This window comes from Abramis brama, assembly GCF_963993115.1.
Source record: "Abramis brama genome assembly, chromosome: 5".
Classification (NCBI taxonomy): domain Eukaryota; kingdom Metazoa; phylum Chordata; class Actinopteri; order Cypriniformes; family Leuciscidae; genus Abramis; species Abramis brama.
Window position 1 is genome coordinate 15685456 of NC_139967.1, and position 27791 is coordinate 15713246.

The window sequence follows — 27791 nt, forward strand, 5'->3', positions numbered from 1 at the left end:
ATATTGATATATATTCATAATATATTGATTTTTTGGGGGGGGCTTTCGTTGTCTACATGTCCAAATGCTCCACCTTCCATAACATTACCTGTTGACACAGATCCCCTACAGATTTTGAGATATATCCAACAAGGAGCAAAGCTGTTCTTTGCTTCTCAGGGCGCCAATCCTGAGGACAAATCGTAATTACACCACAAGCTTTTGACAGCTCTCCGCTGTGACTGGAGATCCCTACGAATCATGTCAACACTCACAAACAACATAAGAGCAAAAGAAAAGAAGTATATTAGAAGTTTATGAGGTCTTTTCAACTAATAATTGTTTCGAATGTGTGCTGCATTTTCTGACATCAGACAGCGATATACAGTAGCTTACCTGGTGCGTTATCGCATTAAAAACACACACAGGAATACACTGGAGACTAAACTGATTATGTTCATCACACTTGAGCAGAATTACAGAGATATCACGCCTAGGTATCCCAGTTGGGTTTAAAATAATTCAGTTGTTACTTTCTGAACTATTTTACTTCTCTTTTGCTTGACTGTTAATATCAGTACATTTGGCTCTGCAAGAAGCTGGCTTTTGTTAACCGTTTTGATTGTATTTGTTTAATATTGAGGTTCGAGAGACACAATGCTGTAAGTATAATAATAATAATGAACTTTAACTTTAATTCAGCTTGTTGCCAAGGCAACATTTCTTATTTTCATTTAGTTTAACCTGATGTACTAAAATAACTAAAAACTGAAATAAAAATGAAACTATATGAGCCAGCTATTTTTAGATTTAGATTACATCTGCCATCATCTAACACTCACATAGTCTTTAAAATCTTTCAAATGTATCTCAATTTAAATTTCAAAATTTAAATTTTATTTGTAACATTTTTTAGTATTTTTTATGCTTTCATTTTTAATTTTGTGATGCCTACGTTGTAAAAAAAAAAAAAAGTGTACCATTTAAAACAATTGATTTTATTTTTAAGTGTTTTATATATATAACATTAGTTGATGTTTTATAATTGGGTTCTCTGGTATGAATAATGTAACATTCCAAATATGAAACTTTTTTGTTTATAATTAGTTCTCATAAGATGAGTAAAGGTTGTGAAGTGTCAATGCCATTCTTAAATGTTAATGTTTTTTAAACAGTTAAAATAGCCTTGGGGTCTCTCAGACCTCAAAAAAGAAATGTTAATGCATTGTTTTTGACCCAACAGCAGAGCAGTGAGCTGCTCTCACAGCAGCTCTGTCAGAAAGCATTGAGTTCAGTCAGATCTACATTATCCATGTTCATGTTGGCGTAACAATGTGTGAATGTGGGTTGTCAGTGATGCGCCCTGGATTCACTGAGTCATCACATGGGGGTTTTCCTGTAAAAGCTAAACCCCAGTACCACCTCCCTCTCTACCTCAGGCTAGCTTTTTATAAGAGTAATGGTGTACCATGGGAAGTCTAGTTGTGGGGTAAGTGCCTGTGTAACCACTTGCTGTTTTTGAGGTGCGTTCACAGACGGTGCTGCTGTTGTGTTGAATTAGAGCAAGCCACTCATGCAAACAGACAGTGTGTTCATTTGTAAATGCGGGGCCTGTAATACCTTTGAATAAAAGCATTAAAAGTTCAATTTACATGTTCTTTGTTGGTATGATTATTATACTCACAATATTGCCAAAGCATCAATACACATGACAAAAGCACTGACAGGAATAAAAAAAGAAAACAATAGTGTCTATGATTAAAAAATAAGGTGGCAATAATAAATGATAATAATTTATTTAAAATACTTCAAAAAGTAAAACATAAACCAAGAGACCAGTTCATAATCATAAAAACTATGTACTATTTTTATATGTACTATAGAAATTATAACTCTGAATGAGCAACAATTGGCGAAAAGGTTATCATGATCAAATAGGCCTAAAGTACAATAAAGCACCACTTCCCGGTGCTGCAATGTAAAGAGGCTGGTGAAATGTGTACATTGTATTTATTTATTTATTGCTTGGGATTTACTGGTCTCTTTAGTGGATGCAGGAAGCTGGCATTTCTCCCTCTAGTGATTTCTGTAACTTATACATATTGTGTTTCTCCCCAGGCACAGAAATCATGGATAGAAAGAGCTTTCAGCAAGAGAGAATGTGTGCACATTATTGTAAGCACCAAAGACCCCCATAGGTGAGTACCGCCACCACTGTTGTAGTCTCTGCACAAGGTGAATTTTTAACAAACAAATCTGCAAATAGCAGATTTAAGCTGCTTTTAGATACTATTAATGAAAGAGAAATCATTCTTCATTGGTGTGGCCTTGTTCGAAACTGTTAGAGTATCTAAAGATACCACTGAGCATCTAAAGAATCACTACAGATTGCGTAAGTGAACACTTGTAAAGAAGATCTTGTTTTCGAAATGCTTCTTTTAGACTTTTTAAAAATGTGAAGAATTTGTTAGCTTCGCTGTAATTAATCTGGCAGAGAAATGTAAATCTCAAAGCCTCTCTAAAACCTTCAATAAAATCTGCAAATAAGGATTTTGTAAATCACTTCCTGACAGTTTTGACTTTCACTTAATTTCACACTCTTTTTACGGGTTGTGTCTTCTGTCACAGGTGCTGTTGTGGCCGTCTAATTGGTCAACATGTTGGCCTGCCCCCCAGCATCTCATCCAATCAGAATGAGAAGTCAGATCGTGTGCCAAAGAATGACAGCTTGTCAGAGAAGTGGTCCATCAGCAAGCACACCCAGCTCAGTCCCACTGACGCCTTTGGAACCATTGAGTTTCAGGGAGGTGGACACTCCAACAAAGCAATGGTAGACGCATTTAGTCTCTTATTAACAATGGTTTGATGCTCAAAGTAACTCTGTTAAAATATTCATGAACCTTTTAGAACCTTTTGCAAGACATTTATTATCAATATCTGTTGATCCTGCCAGATTGAGCTTCAAAATATCATTCATTTTACAGCCATAAAGTCAGTAATTCAGAGGACATACTCAATAAGTCTTACTCAATAAGACTGCAGATGAAAATGTAGGGAGCAAAATTATTTTATTAATTGGAAATGTATTGAAAGTAAGTAGACATTTTGTACCAGAAATTTGGCTGCTATTTAACACTATACAGCTGTCATTGTCGGAAAATGAAAGTCATTTAAGAGGAACACAAAGTTCCTACATTTTACCTACATGTTGATTTAAATCCCAGCAAGTACAGCTTGACATACCTGAATGGTTTCCACAAAAGTACTAAGCAGCATAGTTTTCAAGATTGATAATAATAAGAAATGTTTCTTGAGCACTAAATCAGCATATTAGAATGATTTCTAAAGGATCATGTGACACTGAAGACTTTGCCATCACAGGAATCAATTACTTTGTAAAATATTTTCAAATAGAATACTGTTCTTTTAAATTGTAATAATATCACATAAATTGTAATGATTTATACAATAAACAATACATAACAACATAATTTTCCCCATTTTTTTTTATCAAACAAATGCAGCCTTGATCAGCATAATAGCCTTTTTCAGAAATAACAAAAAATCTTACAGACTCCAAACTTTTGAATGGTTGTGTAAAATCGTATATGTACTGTTAAACGATTATGTCATAATTCCACTTTTATGTTTTGTCAGTATGTTCGAGTGTCTTTTGACACTAAGCCAGACTTACTGCTGCATCTGATGACGAAGGAGTGGCAACTAGAGCTTCCCAAGCTGCTCATCTCTGTTCATGGAGGACTTCAGAACTTCGAGCTGCAGCCCAAACTCAAGCAAGTCTTTGGCAAGGGTCTAATCAAGGCTGCCATGACCACTGGGGCCTGGATCTTCACTGGAGGAGTTAACACTGGTGTGTACGAGGTGTTAATGTATCTTTCAGTTTAATTAAGATTCTGAATAGATTACTCTTATTAAGATTCTGAGCAATGCTAGTCAATATTATATATACAGTGCTATGCATACGTTTAGACACCCATGCTAAAGTTGACTAAAAAGAGGAATAAAAAAATAAAGAAATATAGTTTTATTTCAGTTAGCCTAGCTGGTTTGATTTGCATTGAGAGATGATCTTATGGAAAGTACTCCGTGCCAATCTCTAGGTATGGTGAATGCTATGTGATGATGTGGGGCTATTTTAATTCCAAAGGCCAAGGGAACTTTATCAGGATGCATAGTATCCTGGATCCATGAAGTAACTGGCTTTTAAAAATAAAAATCTGCCTGCCTCTATGGGAATTTAACATAGGGGTGTCCAGACTTATGCACCCTGTATTTTAAGGAAGAACATTTATTTATTTACGATACATTATTCATTCACAAAGAAAATTGGTGTCCTTAAAGGTTGGATTTTTCCTAATTTTTTTTAATTAAGGCATTAAGTTCAATTTCCAAAAGATGATTTTTTTATTCCTCTTTTTAGTCAACTTTAGCATGGGTGTCTAAACTTATGCATAGCACTGTAGCTAGTCTGATACTATCTAAATTCTTAGAGAGATAAATGGCGGATGAAGATGAGATATCTCAATGTCCATGATGCCTTGTGTGATATCTCTCACACTGAGAATCTGTTATATCTTCCGTTATCTGTCTCTTCAGGAGTCATCAGGCATGTTGGTGATGCTCTGAAAGACCACGCTTCCAAATCGAGGGGGAAGATCTGTACTATTGGCATTGCCCCCTGGGGGATTGTGGAGAACCAGGAAGACCTGGTGGGCAAAGATGTAAGTGACTCGACTACAGATAAATTTAAGTACTAAACCTATTATATTATATTATATTATATTATATTATATTATATTATATTATATTATATTATATTATATTATATTATATTATATTATATTATATTATATTATATTATATTATATTATATTATATTATATTATATTATATTATATTTATTATATTATATTATATTATATTATATTTTTTCTAAATGACCAGTAAGACTTTATCTGGCTTGAATCATAGCAGATTTCACAAAATGTGCTTTTGTTAAATAATAATGAAATAGACAAATTGATATATTCATTGGAAGTATTATTCACAAAATCAAATCTCCAGATCACAACAGGATGATTTTCATGTTGTCTCTGCATGTATTCTGTGTCATGCAGAATTCTATAAATAATTTGTGTGTGAGCCACTACATATATCTACTCAGTTTCACCTCAGCTTGTCAGTGTGTCTCTGAGGACTGATGCACAACTGAGACACAGAGATAGAATCATTCTTTATTTATAACCACTGATTTCTATCCCCCTTTACTCATACACAATTTTGGCTCTGTCTTTCTCTCAATCTCTCTCAAAGCCCCACTCAACCCCTCCACTCTCTCTAGTCTGGTCTGGTCTGGTCGGATATCTCATGCAGTGAATGTTTTAGAGATGATGTTTTGAAAAAACAAGACACTATGTGTTCACTATTTCTAGGTCACTGATCAAATAATCAAATTTGTGGCATTGATCACATGACTGTTTGTAAGACAGTCAGATGTTCCTGCTTCCATTGAAGCACAAGGCAAAAAGGGGAGCAACTAAAATACTAAAACATTTTGAAATTCATGTTAATTTCATTGTTTTTTAACAATATTAATTATTTATTTATAATTTTGTATATTCATTTATAATTATAATATTCATTTTATATATTACAATATTTATTTTTTATATATTATTTATATACTACTTGTATTCAGTTATTTATTTTTATTATATTATAAATATGCTAAATTAAACCATTTCTACTAGTGGTCTCAGATTTTTGGACCCCAAGTTGCTCACTATGTTTACTGAATGTTTTATCTTCTGTCCACTGATCACTTGTGCATGCCACTCTGCTTTTGCATGCCACTGTTACTATTGTGTCATTCTTCATATCCTGAACAACCCTGGACAGCCTCTTTTTACTTCATGCTGTGTGTATTGCAGGTGGTCCGGCCGTACCAGACCATGTCTAACCCTCTTAGTAAGCTTACAGTACTCAACAGCCTACACTCCCACTTCATTTTGGCTGATAATGGCACCACCGGAAAGTATGGAGCAGAAGTCAAACTGCGCAGACAGCTAGAGAAACACATCTCTCTGCAAAAGATCAACACGCGTGAGTACAGTTGCGAGTAATTAAAAATGCTAATGTTGCTAAGATGCAAATTCAATGGTGCATTTAAATTATTTTCTAGAGAGGTTATAATAGTCTTATATCCAGTCACTTCTTCTAGGTTTTGTTGTGCTGATCTTCAAAAACCCACAGAGGTGATTCTCTATAAATTGCTGTCAGAAATGCCCAGATTAGTTTGTGGCTCAACGTCAAATGCGCTACACGAGTTGCAAGATTCATAGCTGACTGCACTGAGAGCACAAAGCCCTCCTCAACTGCACTCTGCCAGATAATATCCATACAGTTCATTTACTCGCATAAAGATATCAAATAAACGTCATTCAGCTGAAGGAACACATTCAGATTAAAGCTGGTATAAATGCAATAAATCACAAACACACAAGAAGAAGATGACTATTTTGTTTGTGCTCATGTGGATCATTTAGGGTCATTAAAAAGTGCTTTTAATATACACTGGTTACTTTTCTCCACTGGCTGGATCATGCATTCTTCGATCATACTTTCATAAGATTCCTATACCACACAGACATATGCTTGAATTATTGTGATGTTTTCAACCTGTGTTCCCCAGTCTTGTTCCATGTTTTGCAGTCCCTTGTTATGTTTAATGTTGATTAGTCTCCCCAGGTGTTTCTTATTAGCCACGCCCCCTTGTGATCTTATTAAGCTGGTTTGTCTGTTTATTTAAAGGCACACTATGCAGTTTACCTTTTTTGTCAAACGGTGACCCTTGAGTTGCTGTGAAGTACTTGTATTTAACGTTACTTTCGTAAATACCACTCACGCAGAGCCATCTCTGCACTCACGGCCTGATCCCCTTTCACGTTCTCGTTTTCTTTTCCTTGACTCTTCCGACCGCATTTTCTTCGTCGACTCTGCCATGATTCACGTCTGAAATCCGTGCTAGTGTCTTCCATAGAAGACACTATTGTGATGTAGTGTCTTCCATAGAAGACACTGAAATGCAGCTGAAATGCAAGGGTTTTTTAACCAAAAGTTTAAAAACTTTACATTTCTTTCCCTCCAGCAGACATGATACGTCTCCAACGTTGTGTATCTTTATAATTTAATAATTAATTTATTTTAATTATTTTTAATTTAATTATTAAATGTATTCATTTATGATATCATTCAATATTTTTATTTTTATTTATAATTTAGCCAATTTAATACATAAACACTTTTCCACAGCACCAAATGAGCCATTCCATATACCTGCCATATACAGCGCAAGGTCATCAACAGGAAGTGAGCTAGAGATTGACCTCTGTCATGTGACCTGTGGACTTCCCTTTGTCATCCTATGCCTGGAGTAATAGAGGGGGCTGGGAAGTCAAAGGGACGCTCAGGCGTCATCATTCACATCAACAATGACACCAGCCTCACCCACGCTGATTCATCCGTAGGAAGCAGCATGTGTACGGATCACTTAAAATAATCAGCATTTAAACCGGCAACTGCCTTGACATTTAAATGAGCAAAACCTATAACACATCCAACCCTCTAGCATGTAGAAATTTCTGACTTCAAACATGTTTGAGCACTGTTAGCAGAACAGATGAAACATGTTTAAGCTCATTAAATCATCCCGTGACACATTCATGACACATATTCACACTGTGATAAGAACAGTTTATTCTGACATCACTCTCATGACAGAAGGTTCATATATCTGAGCCATATCTCAGTCCGCAGCCACCTCTCTCTCTCTCTCTCTCTCTCTCTCTCTCTCTCTCTCTCTCTCTCTCTCTCTCTCTCTCTCTCTCTCTCTCTCTCTCTCTCTCTCTCTCTCTCTCTCTCTCTCTCTCTCTCTCTCTCTCTCTCTCTCTCTCTCTCTCTCTCTCTCTGTGTTTTCTGTTGCATCAGCTGTGTGATGGTGGTGTTTGCTCTGGCTTTAGGCAGAGCTCATTTCTTTATTTTATTACCTGTCCTTTCCAACACTAGAAGAACATCAATAATGCTCTGAGCTATCACCATGAGGCTCACAGAGCTACAAAGACCCTCAAACATGAAATCAAATCTCTTTGTTTTGGAAGAATTGTGGCAGGCTGCGGCCCGGCTTATGTATTCACATTCTGACAAGCACTGCAGTGGTACTGGATTAAAATGAATTACAGACCTGTGCCTGCTGTTGTTGGGCTAATGAGGAGGTCTTTTTGAGTGTTTCTCAGATGAGGGAAAGAGTAGCGTGCACGGGATGCAATGAAGATTTCCTTGCAGGATAAGATGGGATGTGAGAATCAATTTCATTGTTCTGGATTAGGTGCAGTCTGATTGGAATCAGGAAGAGGAGGATGAGGGGTGTTACTGAGATGAATCAGTGTTTAATTCCTAGTTCACATGGGAAATATGCGTAAACGGTCCAATGTGAACTAGACTGTGTGTTGGGTGTCACGGTCATCAGCTAGTCACCACCTCCTCACTACATTTCCCATCATCCTTCCTGGCCCTCACCTGCATGCACTTCCCAATCACAGAGATTACTGTCACCTGTCACCAATCTTCACTGATCATCATCCAGCACTATATAACTCTTCCCTCTGCAGTTCACCATTGTCTGGACTTGTTGTACCCCCAGAGAACACTTACCCGACTCCTTACCCGACTCCTTACCCGACTCCTTACCCGACTCCTTACCCGACTCCTTACCCGACTCCTTACCCGACTCCTTACCCGACTCCTTACCCGACTCCTTACCCGACTCCTTACCCGACTCCTTACCCGACTCCTTACCCGACTCCTTACCCGACTCCTTACCCGACTCCTTACCTACCAGAACAACTTGTCTTCAGTCATCTGCTTCCTTCATCTGTCTTCAGTCATCTGCCTTGATCTCCATTTCCAAACCTGCAACAGATAAGTCCATTACTCATCCAGATATCCATCCTGAAGTTATCAGTTACTCACCTGCTTCCATCGTTGCGATCACATACTTCTGCAAATAAACCTGGGCCCATATTCATAAAAAATCTTAATGCAAAGAGTAGCTCCTAGTGTCAAAATTCTAAGAATTCTTAAAATTAGATAAATCCTAGTAAAGAAAAAAGAACATTCCCACCTTGCAGGCTCAAAAAACTGCATTTATGAATATAGCAGGCTTTCCTGGTGCGCACAATCAGGGGGAATGAACTGTTAAAAATGTATTATTAACCGCTATAAGCTCCCACGTCTGCTTCTTGCCCCATGCAGTGACACCCGGCCCGAATTTTCCTTTAAGGATGACCTTGTGTTAAACCACTAACTGGGCTAACAGTAAACACTGTGCCTCTGTCCAGTCGGGCTTTCTCGTCCTTCTTGTTTTTGATTCCATGTTTGCTACGTTAAAACCAACATTCAAACCACCACTTAAATAGACATGCCAGCAATCAGTGTAATTGGAAAGAGTGGAACCTGAATTTTATCATTCTAAGCCAATCAAATACCTTATAGGAAATTAACAGCATGGTAAATAAAATAAAAAAGGATTTATATACATATATATATGTAATGTGTGTGTGTGTGAGTAGACCCTATACTTAAAATTGCTCTCTTTTTTCCTTCTTGGACAACCAACCAATCACAGTCTTCAAAAGATTGTGTCATACATAGCAATGGGGTCAACCCCGCCTCGTCACTAAGATCGGTCTCAGATCGGTCCCGAATCACTCTTAAGCTAAGTGAATCCTTCTGTTTCATGACAGAAGACCAGACCCTAAACTTAAAGTTTGGGCATTTCCTGCATCCATCAAAACCCAACCGATCATCTGATACACTGTTTCCAGGATGGCCGCCCGATCAAAGTATATGTGAAAGAGTTCCTAGAAATTTCATACCAGGTCAACTGGACAGATGACGTCCTAAAGAACGTGTTTGGGCTTGGACTGGACGATCCTCTGCACCAGCCAGCTTCAGCCGCAAAAACATGTTAATTTGCACAATACCTGAATCATGTGCTGTTGTTGAGCGGCTCAGCCTTCATCAGGGGTGAGGCTGATGATTACATCACCACTCAACCACCATCACCAGCCATCTTCCTCGCCACACTGCCTGAATGTCTTCACGTCATACCTACCGAGCCAAAGACCGTTCACGCCATGTCACCCTTCCAGGGTCTCGTCCCACCGTGTCCACCCTTCCAGGGACTCGTCCCACCGAGTCCACCCTTCCAGAGTCTCGTCCCGTCGAGTCCACCCTTCCACCCTTCCAGAGTCTCGTCCCGTCGAGTCCACCCTTCCAGAGTCTTGTCCCGTCGAGACCACCCTTCCAGAGCCTCGTCCCTTCAAGACCACCCTTCCAGGGCTTTTTCACGTCATGCCCGTCAAGCCTGAGCATCTTCACGTCATGCCTGTCAAGCCTGAGCATCTTCACGTCATGCCTGCCAAGCCTGAGCTTCTTCACGTCATGCCTGTCAAGCCTGAGCTTCTTCACGTCATGCCTGTCAAGCCTGAGCTTCTTCACGTCATGCCTGTCAAGCCTGAGCTTCTTCACGTCATGCCTGTCAAGCCTGAGCTTCTTCACGTCATGCCTGTCCAGCCTGAGATTCATGCCACGCCTGAGCCCTCGCCTCCGGCCAAGATGGCCGCCGCCACGTCTGAGCTCTCGCCTCCGGCCAAGATGGCCGTCACCACGTCTGAGTCCTCGTCTCTGGCCAAGATGGCCGCCGCCACGCCTGAGCCCTCGTCCCCGGCGATAGTAGCCAAGCCGGGCTCTCACGGAAAGGCCACGAAGGCCGATCCGCCCTGGTATCCCGAACGTCAGTCTCATGCCCTGGCCGCCCGATAAATAATATATATAATAATATATTTATTAATTATTATTGGGATTCTGTTATTTGATTTGTCTGTCATTATTAAATTCATCAACTAAATTGTTAAAATGCATACTTAGTATTTGATTTAATATTATCAATTTGACATATAGGGCCCTATCATACACCCAACGCAATGCAGCACCAAGTGCAACGCAAGGTTTTTTTGCTAGTTTCAGCCTGGCGCAGTTATCCTTTTCACATCCTGCGCCACGTTGTTTAAATAGCAAATGTATTTGCGCCTATTTATGCGCCCATGGGCATGCTGGTCTGAAAACGAGGTGTGTTCAGGCGCATTGTTGGCGCGTTGCTATTTTGAGGCAACTGAAAAAGACAGCGCCATTGACCAACAAAAACCTGTTCTAAAGTCAATGCGCAATATTTTTTTTTGTTATTTAAAGAGCGCGTTAGTAATGTGTGCCTATAGGCGGGTCCACAATGCGCATATACTCTGCTTATTACACACACAGGGACGTCCAGCAGCACACAAACTAGCCAAATATAAAAAAAAGGGTTACAATGTAAAATATTAATATTACATAAAGATATGGTTGAATCCGGCTTGTCCCGTATGGTCCGCTTGCCCACTTTAACCTCGTGCTCAAGCAGATCCGTTTGCGCTCTGGAGATGCGTTCAGTCTTTCCACTTGCAAATTCCGTCATGTAAATAGCTAATCCGTCATGGCGCGAGCACAACTGGCTTTTAAAGGGAATGGGAGATGAGACTCTGGTTGGTTTATTTCACGTTATGCCCAAAACACACCCATTACTCATTAAGAGAATAGGGACAACCCTTTTAGACCATGCACCTGGCGCGCAGACCATTTTTCCCGTCGTTAAATCAGCAAAAGTGGATTCGGACACGTCCTAAGTGCAATTGCACCCTGAGCTTTAGACCATGCACTTAGATCGTTAAAATTGGGCCCTTTGTGTATTACTACTGTGATCTGGGACCGTAGATCCACCTCTCTGAATCAGGCACCTGAAACTGTAAAATGAGTGCACTTGATATGCCTGGTTATAACGCTCTTCTCCATCATTTCCATTAGCATAGTGTTAATTGTGCTAAAAAGTGGTACAACTGTTTGGTGAATTCACCCCTTTGGGTTTTGTGAATATAGCCATAATTTCATTAACATATGAATTACTGTAATATTCTCAATTTTTTATTACATTTGTATGCTGCGTTATATTTATATTTAAATTTCACCCTTCATTCAACGCTCTAGTCAGTCATATTCACACTCTGATTAAAAGTCACATCAAACTATATTTGCCGATGGTGATTCTAGCCTAGAAACCTGTTTTAGCCTTCCCTTGCACTAACTGGGTCTCCAAGTGATGAGATGATGAGCTGGTCTTTTTACTTTGGTGGTTTATTTCTGGATTTTGTTCCATGCTGCTCATCTCTGCGGGCTCCATTACATTAGCATAATGGAGCAGTAGCTGCTGTATTGACCAGACAGGATGGGTGCTGTGGGAGATTTTTCCATCTTCTTAAAGGTTTATTTGATTGGAGTTTTTTTTACCCTTGTAAAGGAAGCTTATGCCGTAAATGTTGTAGATTTACACAAGATATTTTTGACCAATTCCTTCAGTTTTGTAAAAAAAAAAAAAAATGCATGGACAGTAGCTATTGCGCTTATAATGGAAGCCTAAAGTATAGGCTACAGAAAATAACTATATTATGAAAGTATAACAATAACTCTTAAACATTACACTTTTAGGATGAGTGGGATGGATTCACTTACTAACATTTTCTGTGCAGTTACATGAAATCTTTATAATTCTAATTAATATAATTATCCCTATTGAAAAGTAGTCCCATCACAAAATGACTATATACTACTGATAAAATCATATTTTTTAACTGATTAATTCAAGTTAATGATTTTACAAAAATACAAGCCTCACATTTCTGCTTTTAAACCCTGTTTATGCACAGGGTGTACTTTCACCTTAGTATTCCATTGTACACATGTTTTTTCCAGTTGAGGGACAAATTGAAAAATACAGTTTGTCAATACCACAAACTTTTATATACCGAGAATATTCCTTTAAATATTATCAGGAATTAAAGGAACAGTCAGTAATCACCCACATGTTGTTCCAAACCCAGTCTTTTTTCACTGAGCATGAGGAGACATTTTAAAAAAAGTCTTCATTTTAAAAAATCTTAAATTCCATAACAACAGTCCATAGTGACTAGCGAGGTGTCAAGCCACAAAAGGGAAAAATTATTTGGTCCAAATGACAAAAGTTTGTGGTCAGTATGATTTTTTAAAAGAAATTAATTCTGAAGACATTTATAATGTAAAAAATACAATAAAAAATAATAATAATTCTTTCAAATAAATGCTGTTCACTGAATGTTCTATTCATCAAAGAATCATGAAAAAAGCACAACTGTTTCCAACATTGACAATAATCACAATAATACGATATTTTACTAGAGTACCAAATCAGCATATTAGAATGATTTCTGAAGTATTGTATGACACTGAAAATTCAGCTTTCTAAAGCTATATATCTTTGTGCGACACACAAATCGACATGCAAGTCATTATTCAACATGTGTGACGAGGGTGAGTAAATGATAATTTTTGGATGGTTTATTTTTTTATCATTATACTCTGCGTGACATTTTCTGTACTTAACTGTAAGGACTATGATGAAATAGGGTCTAATAGACTTGTGAGTGTTTGCAGTTATTGGAGGTGTGGAAGGATAGAAAACTCTGGATCAAATCAAAGTTTAGCCCACACAGATAGAACCAAATTAATAGTACATGTTTTCTTCCTCACTTTCAGTTCTTGATCATTGTTTGTTTGGCAGTTATATTCACAAAAACTCATTATATCAGTTTTGGACATGGATCTTGTGTCTATCTTGTTTTTAATCTCTTGAATAAATAAATAAACCGCATTTGTCACTGCCAGGCAGGGGATAGGACTGTTCACACAAGGTGTAAATGAAATAGATTGAGAGTGACACAGAATGAACTGCCCGTTCATCATGAGATTCATCTTCCATCTACATGCTTGGCAGGGGGTCATAAAAATCAACCCGTCTCTGTCTCAGTAACACCCCTCAGCCTCCTCTTCCAGAGCACAGGGGCTTGTGTTCTATTAATGCTGGGCTTGCCGTTCTCTTGTGGTGGTGCCGTAGGTCAATTGGTAAATGTGAAGAGGTTATGGAGTTCGCTGGTGGCACAGGACGTATCACTGTGGGTGTCTGAAACATGGCAGGGGGACCATCAAGTGCTTGGTGGGGGATCAGCACAGAAAGCCACAGTTTATGAAACTGAACAACTTGTTTACAGTCTCTTGTGCTGTTTTATTTGTGTTAAACTACTATAACCCTCAAGTTATTTCTAGCGCCATCATCATCATGCTTCCGAATGGATCTGATCTTAATGAGAGATAACAGACTTGATAATTATTTTGATGATAGATGAACTGCTATAGAAAATGAAGGGATGATGAGGTTTTTGATGTTGATAATAGATCTCAGATGTCATTTGACTTGCTGTTGGGTACACGTCTGACATTCTCTGATTAAATGGCAAATGACTGTACTGAGATTCAAAAATAACTTTTCTTTCAGTTGTTTACTTTCTCTGGCCACTGATGTAGTTGGCAGCTGAAGATTTCGGCCGTTAGAACAAACACTGACAAACAAACACCCTGCCCACCCAGATTCATTTCAAAGTCTTTTTGGAATCTACTGAGGCTTGTTGGAAAGAAAAGGTTAGGTTTGGATGACATTATAATACAATAGCACAAGCAAACACTCATCGGCTTTTTTAATCTTTTAATTTTCTTATCTGATTGATCTCTTTCTCTCTTTCTGAGATTTGTGAAAGCATGTTTTATTGCTCTTCACATCCAAATCGAAAACCTTTGGAAACCACATTACTTTCCCCCAAATAACTTCTTTTAGCATCTGCTACAGTGCCTGTGGTTACTGTGTATCTCTGCTGAAAAAGTCCAGTATGTTATGTTTTGATGTTGGTGTTCCCACCAGGTGTCAGGATTATGTTTTGTTCTGCTTAGTTTCATTGTGTTTTGGTTTGGTTCTGTTCTTTTTCAGTTCTCTGCATTTGCATATTGACCTAATTTTCTTTTTTTTTGCGCCAGTTATTCACTAATTAAGTTCACCTGTTGCTGATTTATTTTCCTTGTTTACCCCTGTGTATTTAAGTCCTCAGTTACCTTTGTTCAGTTGTCCGTTCTATGTCTGCTGTATTGAGGTTGTTATAGTGTTCTTAGTGTTTTCAGTTCTGTTAGTAAATTCAATACTGCTGTGAATATACTTGTTCTCATCTTTATTGGAACAAAGTGTGACAGAAGAATGGACCCTAAAATATGGATTTGGCTGCTGTAAAAACAGCCCCAGCAGGACATTTTCACGGTCCTGAAAGGTCCTGTGAATTTTATTTTTCAAGGTGGCAGAAACATTGAGGACTATGTGGAGGATTTTACCAACGTCTACCAGCTTGCATCCTGTAACAACCTCGCTCTGATGGAGGGTTTCAGGTGCGGGCTAGACAATGACATCAGATTACTGATGCCAAGAGGGGATATCTGCCGGACCTTGGCACAGTATATTCACATCACCCTGTGGTTGGATGGGTCCTCTTTTACAGTGGGAGAAGCAGAAGAGGAGGCCATCCCTATTGTCCAGCCCCACCTCACACCCGTCACCACGCCAGACCCAGAAGGGTTTGGTGCAGGAGGCTGAGCCATTAAGGGTGAGGTGCAGCTGGTCTCAGCAGATGATTGTGGATCTGGAAGTGGATATTTTCGAGTCCCCCATCTCCACTGCATCTGAAATCGCATACTCTCTTGTGTAGGTACTTATTTTGAATAAGTAATTACTTCATGATCGCTAAAGAAGTACATTCTATATAGTATGAGTGTGTGTGTGTGTGTGTAGTATGAATATAATCTGGCCTCGCTATATTCGCCATGCTGTCATTATCATGTGACCTACCAGCATCAGTTACGTTGCTTCACTGCCATTCACAAATCCTCTCCCGTGGCCTCATGGGATAGTAAAGTGTCCATTGTATGCACACTTCAGAATCTCGCCAGAAGTATTAGGTCATCCGGGTAATTTTTGCCTACTCTTTAATGAGTACTGTGAATTCGGACATACGACTGTTGTCACATACTGTTTTTCACCTACTATATAGTAGGGAAGTATACGATTTTGGATGCAGCCCATGTGTTCTTCATTGCCGCTGATTCCACCCAGCACCAAGCCTGTGTCATCTTCCAGCACCATGTCATCAACGATGTTCCCACCCAGCCTCGCTCTCCCGCCTCCTCTGTCCAAGCCAGCCAGTCCTTCGGCTCTGCCTCCGCTGGCTCCCTTCAGTCCCTCAGCTCCTCTATTAGATCCACCAATCAACCCTGATCAGCCTTAGATCTGGTCACCAGCTCCACCTTGGCAAGAGGATCCCCTGGATCAGCCTCCAGCAGTTGAGCCCATCACTCCATCTCGGCTAGTCAACCTGTTCGCTCCGCCTTGGCTCCTCCCTCCCTCGGCTTCACCAGGGACCATAATCCTTACTGCTTCAACAGGCTCCCTCATCCCACCGGCTCTGTCTTGATCAGACGTCGTTCTACCTGCACCATGGACTTCTGGGCCTTAAGCTGCACTTAATCCCTCCGGCTCCGCCGGGCTCCACATTGGTCCTCAGTCCGAACGGCTCAGCCTCAGTCCTTTGGTACCCTGGCTCGACCTTGAACGTTTCGTCACTGCTGCTCCGCCTTGGTCACCTGAACCATCTGTGGCACAGTCCTCATTGTTTTTTAACTAGATTAATCAGCAAGATTTCCTTGGACAACCAGTAATTATCATAAATATCAGGGCTGTGCTATGAAGACTGTATATGTATTTGTTGCTGAATTAAGTTTATGTATCTCTATTCAGAAAGAGATTGATGTGGGTGGGGCTAAAAAACTTAATATATTCTATTAGAATTTAACAAATTGTTAGATGAATCTCTGTTTCTTTTAAATTATATTACAGTATTATTTATTATTGTCAGGGTTGTTGCAGGATGCTGAAGACGAGGACACAGGAACTTCAATGTAGTTGATTTATTTACAAACTAAGCTTCCAGAAACATACAGGAACAAAGGGAAACCTCCAGGAATTCAGTACACACAACCATACATGGACAACAACCCACAAACACTGAGGGAAAACACAGGGTTTAAATGTACTGGGGCTAACGGGATAATTAACAAGACACAGGTGATGGGAATTTCTAATTAAACAGACAGGTTTAATCACAAACCAAAATCACAAAGACAGGGGAAAACAAGATCACAGAACAGAACTCAACACATCAAAACGTGACAATTATAGGCTTATTTATTATATTATTATTTTACAAATACTATAAGAAATAGCAGGAATATTATATTAATACTAGCTGGTATTTGGTTGCTAGCATCAAAATGCCATAAACACTGTATAAATACATATATTCATGGTTTGAATTGCCATATAGGGAATGGTAGAACTTATGCAATTGTTTTAAAATGTATTAAAATATTATGAAAGAAATCGGAATAGAAAATATCCTAATTTTGCCCATGGCTTTTACCGTTTTGAGAACATAAAAATTATGGAAGATAAATAATAAATATCATGTCCTGTAACATAAGAGCTAGTCTAGACAGAGTGGAGCAAACTGCCTTGTATGTGTGTGAGTTAGTGTGTGGAGGGGAATAAAAGCGTTTCTGTAAGCCCACAAACATCATGGCAGAAGGACTCGCTGATCAATAAATATCACATATCACAATAAAACAGTAAATGATATAGAGCGATAACAGTGGGAAGAAGAGGTGTTGAATGAAGAAGTAAATCCCACTGTTTCTGATTCCTATACCAGCTGAGCAGTTGCTTTTGAAGTCAGTGTGCTGCTAAAAATAGAGATTACTTTATGTAACCGTACCCATTTTAGGCACAATGATGACAGCACATGTGGATCTGGTGTACCTCTCTGTCTGTCTCTCCCTTGCTCTTCTTTCCCTCCTTCCCTCTTTCTTTATCTCACGTTGCATAATTTAAGCACTGAAGATCTAGCTGCAACATGCTTTTTGAATTATAGGCACAACATCATAACTTGTACTCATCAAGTTGTTGGAAATAGTCAGAGTGCAGGAGGAGAACTAATCTGTCTATGTTCTGTTCACCTGATCTCGCACAGGTCCTCTCCCACTGCACGCACACCTGTTATTTAAACCAAGAGCGGTTAATTGCAGCTGATTAATGAATGTAGAAATTATCTGATTGTGCAGCAAGTGTGTACTTTCACAGCAAACGAAATGTTACATTTCAATGTGCACTTAAGTTGTATTAAGTTGTCCTCGCAGGCTGCACGCAAAAATGACATGACCAGTGTAGTCCAGTTTTAGTGGGTTAAAAACACAGCATGATGAGTGTAGCTTGATTCTAATGTTTGATTCTTTCAATGAATAGTTCTAAAAAGGACAAGGTACCAATTTTAATCAGTCTGAAACACTTCCCTTTATCATTAAAGCATAAGCAGTGGTAGAATTTATTTCATTTGTAAGCAAAATGGACATTATAACTGACATATTACAGTTAGAATCAAATTGCTTATGAAACGGAATGGAATTTTTTGGTCATCAAATTCAGTACATATGGATGCAGCACTTGAATTCTCCAGATAAAAGTTAGAAAAAGGAAACACTTTCTCTCTCTGTGTCTCTTGAGGACTATCTTCTGTTCACAATGGATGTTGGGCATCATGCTGACAGACACAATTGGGTCATCAATGAGGATGTCTGAAGGGTCAGTCATAACTTAGAAATGTTATTTATCATTTAGAAATAAAAGGGCATGTTCGTCCCTGATTTTATCCCTCTGCTTTGGTCGCTCTGTTGAAAGGGGTGTGTCTGCTGTGAGACGTCAATGTGAATGCCCACTGCTGTGATTGGCTAACATCTTCCACATGTGGAACTCTCTCGAAAACTTTTACTACGTTTTTACTATTACAGCTGTCGAGATTGATTAATCATGAAAAGTGTTGCTTATAGCATTGTTTTTAGTTCTACTCCTGTTGCATGAAAGCTTGAAGTGATGAGCACTGAGCAGATGACAGACAGTCTGTTGATCGCATGAATGCAGTGATCTCATCATTGAAACTTGATGTCTGCACTAATGCTTTCATCATAACTAACAGTGCAAACACAATGTAAATAAGAGATTCATTGTGCAGTGTAGATTATAACATGTACCAAACAAACAAATCATGCTCTACTGAGTCATTCATATAGTTTAAAATAAATAACCACTTTCTTTGCATGAGGATCCTTTGGATGATAATATTATTTTTAGTCCAGCGATCTTGTATCTCTCTTCTCTCCATCTCTTCTCACTAACGCGCCAGTAGGCGGGGCCAAAGATCCAAAGGTCCAAAATAGTCCTCAGATGCCATGTCCGTAATTCATAGCAAAACATCTAGCATTAATTTGATCTCAAACAAGTTCATTCAAATAAGTTATTACTCCACCACGTGCGTGACATCCTTATCCAACGTGGATGAACGACCACTTTGTGACAATATGGTTTCGGGAAACAGTCGTGACTAGCTACTTGATCTCTTCAACGATGCATTGTGCTATGGTAGTGAAGCAGTGAATTATGTCATTGTACGGGAAACTCACCCCAGGTTTGGAATGTCATGATAGTGAATAAATGTTGACAAAATTCACATTTTTAAAGTTAAAGTGTGTATTTTCTGTGCCACAAAAGGAATTTCGAAAATAATGATTGTTTTCCAAACACTCCCAGCACCCCTTTTGCCCCTTCCACTCTGCTTGTCTTCAAACTAATAAATTCCCTGTAAATAGCTTATTTTAGGTGGTGCTGCCCAAAACACACAATACTGGTTAAAGGGATATTTCACCGCTGGAAAGATGAATGTGTATTTAAATTGGGTCATTTATGTAGTAGAAATGTGAAATTATTTTAGAAGTTGGTGCCTTCTAGACTGAGAAAAGCCAGAAAATGTATTTTTGGCTCATGTGGATGAAAGATAACAACTCCCAGAATGCACTTGCTTTTCGCTGCCCTATGAGGCCACTCCCAAGCTACGCCTACTGGTTCCAGAGGGCAGTATCGGAGGAAATTATACAACTAGGCTACTAGTTGACTCGAAACTGGAAAGACGCTGTTTTATCGTGAGATCCCACCCCCTATGGGCAGGTTGAAAACATGCGGAACTAGCTCCTACTACTGGCTGTAGTCTCTAGCCTCTGGCCAAAATAGCCTCCGATGACGCAAAATGACGGTCATGGACAGAATTTTTTTTCCAGACACAATACAGAAATCTCTCGTCTCAGGGGGACATGAGGGATGGAAGCACGGTCATTCGAAAATACTACCGGGTTTCTACTGATACAAAGCTTAATGCTAGTCGGTGAAGTATCCCTTTAAGCCAGACATTAAAATATCAGACTCCTCAAACAAAGTACCACGTGTGCAGTGTTTACACTTTATATGAATGGCTTACCTCTAGTTGTCTTTGCACATTAAACTAGTAGAGGAGAAAAAATGCACCCTTCAACTTTAATCTTTTTGATTGGTTTTCCTTGTAACAGCCACCCACACGGTCGCACACATCCCCCCTTTTCTCACTCACGTTTCTGCTTTCTCTGCAGGGATCGGACAGGGTGTTCCAGTGGTGGCTTTGATAGTGGAGGGGGGTCCTAATGTGATCTCTATCGTACTGGAGTACCTGAGAGACACTCCTCCAGTGCCTGTGGTGGTGTGTGACGGCAGCGGTCGGGCCTCTGACATCCTGGCCTTTGGGCACAAGTACTCAGAGGAAGGCGGGTATGTGAGGTTTATCTCTCTCCACTGTAACAGTATGATAAGACATGAATATTCATTTACATATAGATGATGATTGAACTGTAGCACGGAATAGAGCACATAAGTAAATGGCCACTTTTTTTCTGAAGTATTTTTCCCATTAATTTTCTCCATAAGGACTTGTAAGACATGAACCAAGCCAACCAGATATGAGATGAATCAAAAATATTACACACTTTAATTTAAAGGCAGGGTCGGCAGTTTTTTTCTAAAAAACTTTTTTCCAAATTTGTTTAAACTTTCTTTATATACCAATACATAATTAAAATGTAAGTACTCTGAAAAAGAGAGTATAAAAATCGAGTGTCTGTAGTCCTCTCAGGGCGCAATAAACACAGCTACTTATTTCCATTCGGAACGAATGAAATGATTGGCTGGGCGACTGTCACTCTCCCTTGCTACCATGGCTACCACCCCTGCTGCTACAGGAGCTGCCCACATGCGCGCACCCGTTTGACTCGAGGAGGTGAAGAGGCACGGAGAGAGGCACGGCAGCTAGGAAGAATCACAGTTATGGCAGAGAAAGAGCAGTCAAAATTCCCAGTACCTGCATATACAGTCAGGGAAGGCAAACAAGGCAAAAAAAGGAACTAGTAAGGTAGAAAGGTAGGCTACTTGTCTCCGGAGTGTAACGTTAGTCCTCATCAAAGCCAACAGTGCTTTCATCGTGGAAGCTCTTACATGCAAAACACCGTATATGTTATGAATCTTACACGAAATTCACCTTCATCACAGTGTAACTGATGGTATGGGAAAACGTGTATCAATGCATCCTGTTTTTAGCTCGTTACCGAATCAAACTCAATATATTTTAAACTTTACCAGTATCGATATTCTAGCTTGATAGTGAGTACTAACAGCCATGTTAGTTGTTTATATTCATAATGATAAAGTTAGGTATTTTATTACATGTGATTCTGACATGATGTCACTACATGCATTGCGCTCCTCTCCGCTCGGCGCTGGTAAACGCGTCCTCCAGCTGGCAGCTGAGCGGTCGGCATCGCACGTTCATGTGTTTTTGGGGCCTTACTTTGGAAGGAGCCCAGAAGGGAGGGGGTGGGAGTGAATGGAATAAGTAGCTGTGTTTATTGCACCCTGAGAGGACTACAGACACTTGATTTTTATACTCTCTTTTTCAGAGTACTTACATTTTAATTATGTATTGGTATATAAATAAAGTTTTTAAAAAAATGTGAAAAAAATTTGTTAGAAAAAAACTGCCGACCCTGCCTTTAAGCAAAAAAAGGAATTTGGAATTGGAGATAAAGACAAGGTGTTCTTGATGCGTTTGGTTTTATTGGATTTTTTTTAGCAATGAACTACTCATCTCATAAAGCACTGCAAATTATGTATTCTTCAAATGTCCATAACTGGTAGAATTTTTTTAAATATTCATATAATATTTTTGCAATATAGTATAATGTTAACAAGATTTTAATAAAGTATTAGTAAATGTTGAAATTAACATTAACAAAGATGAACAAATGCTGTATAAGTGCAGTTCATTATTAGTTAATGTTAACTAATGTAGTTAACTAATGAACCTTATTGTAAAGTGTTACCAATACATTTTTAGTCGATTCACATCCCGTGATTTTCATTTACTGCAAAATATTTAAACGGAAAAAATTATGTTATTGCATTATTGATTAATTGCAATTAAATGTACTTAACATGATTAATCACAATTAATCTCAGGAACCTATATGATTAATTAGATTTTGTTCTATTCAACATTAACTTCTATCATTTACTGAAAAGTATTTAAATATATAAAATGAATTCCAGTGAAGATTTCTCTTCAATATTATGGGTAGTGTAGTTCTTTACAGATAATTTGAATGTTAAGCACATATTTTTTTAAACAAAAAGTGAAGTTGAAATCACAGTGACTTGAGCTGTGGTGGGTCTTTTTTGAAAGGATCATATTTTATCATTAAAAAGCAGTTTGTCTATGGAGAAAATTAATGGGATTTTTCCTTCCGGAACCCTACTGTTGCGCTCTGTTGGAATATTTTCATTGCATAAATGAATTGCTCTGATATCACAGTCTCATCTTTCTCTCTGACTACATGTTAGAATCATAAACGAATCTCTGAGAGACCAGTTATTAGTCACCATTCAGAAGACGTTTACATACAGTCGGACACAGGCCCAGCATCTCTTCATCATTCTGATGGAGTGCATGAAGAAGAAAGAACTGGTGAGTGTGTGCAGTGTGGCTGTAAAAGTCCTAATGATTAAACCCCCCTGATCTGACAGATTTAAAGAGATTCCTCTAGAGCCTTTTTGCTGTACTTTGTATCTTTTGAATTCTTTGAATGAGAGTGAACTCGCAATAAAGCCAGGAGTTTTTTCTGCCGCACATTCCTCTCCATGTCAGCATGCCGTTATTCTATCAGACAGTCAGAGATGCGTGTAAAGTGGCCCTTAAGCTTGGGGCTGATAAATGTCACTACCTCTGCAGCCCACATGAAGTACATTTCCTCAGGCCCTTAGACCATCTCTCTTCATATTAGCTTCTCGCACACATACACTCTCTCTTTATCTCTCTGATGCACAGAAAGTAAAACTATTAAGTACTACCGTTAAGTATTACTTGCTACTATTAAGTACTTTTATCACCTAAAACTTGTCATATATTTGAATCCACTACTCCTCTGTTAAATTATTCACCAGATTGACGACTCCATAATCTGTATGACTTTTCAATTAGAGTGCACTTTCCATTGAGCTCATTTAAAAGCTCTCAGACACTTCACATTTATCCTTCCCCTGTTAGCCATTACTTCCAGAACATCCTGAAATGCCTCAATAAAGAGTTTTAACAATCAGCTTCAGTGTTGCCAGGAGAAACATATCCTACTTTTATATTAACATGCTTCCATATTTTTTATCTATCAAGTAAAATCTATCAAGACCATGATTTGCATGTAAAACGTTTCTAGTTGTCTTTGAATGTTAATGTAGTTCAACTTAAATTTCAATGTTGTGTTTGTATATTCAGATTATGTTTTCAGTCATTAAATCATACATCCTCAAAGTGATTTTTGTGTTTGTTCTTTTATTAATAATGATTTGAATCTTCTTTTAGTCATTGTAGTGGTTTCACTCATTGTCTGTGCACGTGTCTATGTATTTGTGATTTTGTGTATGTGCACACCATGTTATTTTTTAATTAATTCTTTGTATAACTGTGTTTTCAGTGTTGTTAGTGCATGCATTTCCACTGTGTATGATCTGTAGCTGTAGATGTGTTAATCCTCATTATGAAGATGACCTTCTCAAGCATAGATATGAATCTTTGTACCCACACACCATATGACTTTTACTTAAGCCTTTGTATTTATATGCTTTAATGGATTAAATGCAATTGTGTTCAGATGCAAACTGTTTTGTTGAAGGTGAGAGCTAGTTTTGAGTAAAGCACATTGGCTTTAGTTCACATGCCACCCACTAGAATATGTTTTATTGATGACTCAAAAGTGAGATCACAACGCCTTTGAGACGCAACTAAGGGAAGCAAATTAAAAATGTTACTTAAAAGTAGAATTGCCATTAAACCAGTGTACAAGCACAAAATGCCACTGCTAATATACCAAATAAACACACATACATCATAATCTGTTACTTACTTACACAAACATGTACGCTTCTGCTCAGTTGGGTATCGGATGTGCTGGCAGATGAGTGCAGCATGTGTGTTTGGGACCTAGAGAACTTAAGTCCAATGCATTCATCTCACATTCATCATACATGCACATAGTTCAGCTCAGTGCTTGATCTCCTCTTTTGCTCCCTCGTTGCTGTACTTTCCACTAAGGACAAGCCAATGGGATAATTTCCATGCTTGATGATTAGAAAAACTGCTTACAATTTACAATTGTGATTAGGAAGCTAGAGTGAATGAGTATTAGAGGTGCCTTTGGCAGTCTTTGAAGATGGAGTAATTATCGTATCTTAGCAGTTTAATTTGAAGATGAAACAGTATCAGAGTACCTGAGTATTACAGCTTTGTTCATAATAGCTTACTATTATACAATTTTTACTATTGCTGCAATATGTCATACTGTGTTTATGGAACATAAGAAAAAAATCATGCTTCGGTAAATTGTAGTTATGAAATAAAAAGTCAAAATTATGACATACTAAGTTCCCTTTCAAGGGCACTGGCGCTGCATCATATAACAACACTTTTGGGAACGCCTTCAACATCTGAAGCATGTGTGAAACTAGTCCAATCCTGATTGTCATTGCGTTGTGACATAGCGTGTGACAGGGCACCACGGAAGCTACAAAGGTAAGCCGGCACACAACAGCATCAGCTTCTTCAGCAATGGCTCGGTGTGTGAAACTGTCATTTACTGTTGTACCTATTTGTTTGCCATTTGCCATTGTTTGTCTCAAAAAAAGAAAATAAATATGTCAAGTGAAAGACAGTACAAACAGTGTGTGCCTCCCTGCCCCAGATACATCACGAGTGGGGACACACAAATTTTGTGGGAGTGGAGAATGCACAGGCAGCACTAAAGGGGGCTGCCTGTACTCACTGTGTGCAGCTACCGCTCAGGACGCTCCGCTCCCGTCTGCCTTTGTTTGACAAGGTGGGCCAGGCTTGCGTTCCTCACCGTTCGGGACCCGAGGCTGCATGGCATCTTAAGTCGTAGGGTTCTCAAGTGGAGCTTGCAGAGGAGGTGGTGACGGCTTTGGTCGTTTCTCTGCCTTCATCTGCAGGTTCCAGCACTCACATTCGGGCACCCCGATCGAGAGCCTGATGCTTGAGCTCTAGTTCTAAGAAATTGGAAGCTCTCAGCATCGAGGCTTACGAGGAGCTGGTCGAGGATGTGACTCGTGCTGTCGAACTTAATATCGTGTAGCTACCAGAAAAGCAGGAAGTAAAACGGATAAGTAAACAAGATGAACTCTTTCTGTCTAGCCGAGCACAACCTCAATGTCAGGGTTTGCCGTTCTTTCACAATCTCCACATTGAGTCATCGAGATTGTGGAAGAAGCCACACACTTCCCATTTATTGAGCCCAGCAACAAACATGTACTTCAATCATGAGCTCGAAAGAGAACAGCTATGGGATGTTGCCGTGGGTGGAAGAGACTTTGTCATCTTATCTCCTCCCTCACACTGCATCATCCCTGAAAGCCCCGACACTACCCACCAAACCATGCAGAACAACTTCCGGTTAGGTGGACAAGTCATATATGGTGGCTAGTTGTGCTGGTGCACCCTTGCATATCATGGCATGCAGGCATACCAAGCAGACCTATTAAGGGAAATTGATGAGGGCAAGGGGTTGGGCCCGACAACATTAAAGAGCTGCATCGGGCCACGGACCTGAGTACGTGAGGCATGAGTACCTCCATGAGGATCGTTATTCTCTCGAAGAAGGCTTTTGGGAAGAAGTCCTGATGCTCCTCCACGGAGCCCTCTGGAAATCGATGTTGTTTCCCTGCCGCCTTGTGCACTTCGGGGGACACCGGTTCCCAGTGAACGCAAACCTCACCCGAAATCGTCATGGCCCTAAGGAGTTTGCCTGTAGAAAAACGTGTTGGGTTTCTCCCTGGCGGCCAACCGCTTCAGGGCACTGAACTTAGTGTTAGCAATGCACCATACTGATCCACCTAGAGAATTATATAGATGCTAACAGTTTCTTTGATCGTGAGTCAAATCAAGTCTGAGGACTGGTTTGTCACAATAGATCTAAATGACCCTACTTCCATATATCCAGTTCCTGAGGTTTGACTTTGGGGGTGAAGCGTTCCAGTGTCAGGTCCTTCCATTTGGCCTATCTCTATCCCCTCGCACCTTCACAAAATGCATGGATCCAGCACTGGCTCTTCTGAGACTCCAGGGCATTCGTGTTCGCAATTATATGGACAACTGGTTGATCTTAGCCCAGTCATGAGGGATGGCGGTTCAGCATCTGGGGCTCAGGTGAGCATGTTTTCCCCCCTTCTATCCAGTCTATCCAGAAGACAGTAACCAGGATCAGGCTAGGCCAGGCTGTCACTGTAGAACATTTTCAAAGATTGCTTTGGCTCATGCCAGCTGCATCAAACATGACACCTTTTGGCCTGCTGTACATGAGACCCCTGAAGTGATGGCTCAGGACCAAGGTATGATCAGGGTTACGCGCAGATGCCTTCGTTCCCTGGCTATATGGAAGAAAAGTTGTTCATGTCCTAAGGTCCTGTGCTTCGGACCATTGTGTCATCAGCATCTCAGCTGCCCTTACGGGCTGGGGTGCGGCCATGCAAGGCCGCTCACCATGGGATCTGTAGAGAGATCATTTCTCGTGGCACATAAATTGCCTGGAGATATTGGCTGTATTTCATGCTCTTATGCCTGGCTCACACTACAGGAGTTTTAGGCCGATTTATCCCTGTTTTTCCCCTCCCGAGAATCTGAGAAAAAATCTTGTCAAGGACCTCAATCGGTTCTGATGTGAGGCGCAGATTATCTGGTAATGTGAGGCGTTCACAGATCGAATCTTGCACCTCCCGAACTTGCTCTCACACAAATTGGGCTTGCCCTGATTATATCAAACATGTTTGATGTTTAGGATTTTAATTCGGGTTGAGCAAGACTGTGATTACGTCAGTACTGTCAAAATAGCCAATAAGAAACAAGTAGGGCTGTCGTGGTGAAGGAATTTCCCTTGAGGTAATATTGAGTGACTCAACAGTGCGATATGCGGTAGGCTATTATCTCCATTTATTTATTTATTGCTAAATAAATAAGTGTTACGCTGTGGTCAGCAGGCACGAAGACGAGTACATGTTCAGTAATGAAACCGAAACTAAAAAGCTTGTTGAAACGAAGTGGAGGAAACAGAAGATACGTCAAAATAAGGGTCCACATAATATAATAACAGAACATAAACCTGACAATAAGCTTGTTAGGCCATTGTTATATAACACTTAGTTCCGATCCTTGAATCTCACTTTA

General features: G+C 39.5%; 1 protein-coding gene across 7 annotated transcripts in view; it reads left to right on the plus strand.

Annotated features, from left to right (window-relative positions):
- The window catches only part of trpm3 (transient receptor potential cation channel, subfamily M, member 3), a 137507-nt gene that overhangs the window by 63986 nt on the left and 45730 nt on the right, over nt 1-27791 (plus strand). For 6 of the 7 annotated variants that reach the window (XM_084115390.1, XM_084115386.1, XM_084115392.1 and 3 more), the window contains exons 2-8: nt 2098-2177; nt 2608-2809; nt 3637-3850; nt 4597-4721; nt 5931-6102; nt 20614-20788; nt 22910-23033. In XM_084115390.1, coding sequence (XP_083971516.1) covers nt 2098-2177; nt 2608-2809; nt 3637-3850; nt 4597-4721; nt 5931-6102; nt 20614-20788; nt 22910-23033 — 1092 coding nt within the window. Of the gene's footprint in view, nt 1-2097; nt 2178-2607; nt 2810-3636; nt 3851-4596; nt 4722-5930; nt 6103-20613; nt 20789-22909; nt 23869-27791 lie in introns of those variants that run through there. The other variant, XM_084115389.1, reaches the window with a different exon arrangement.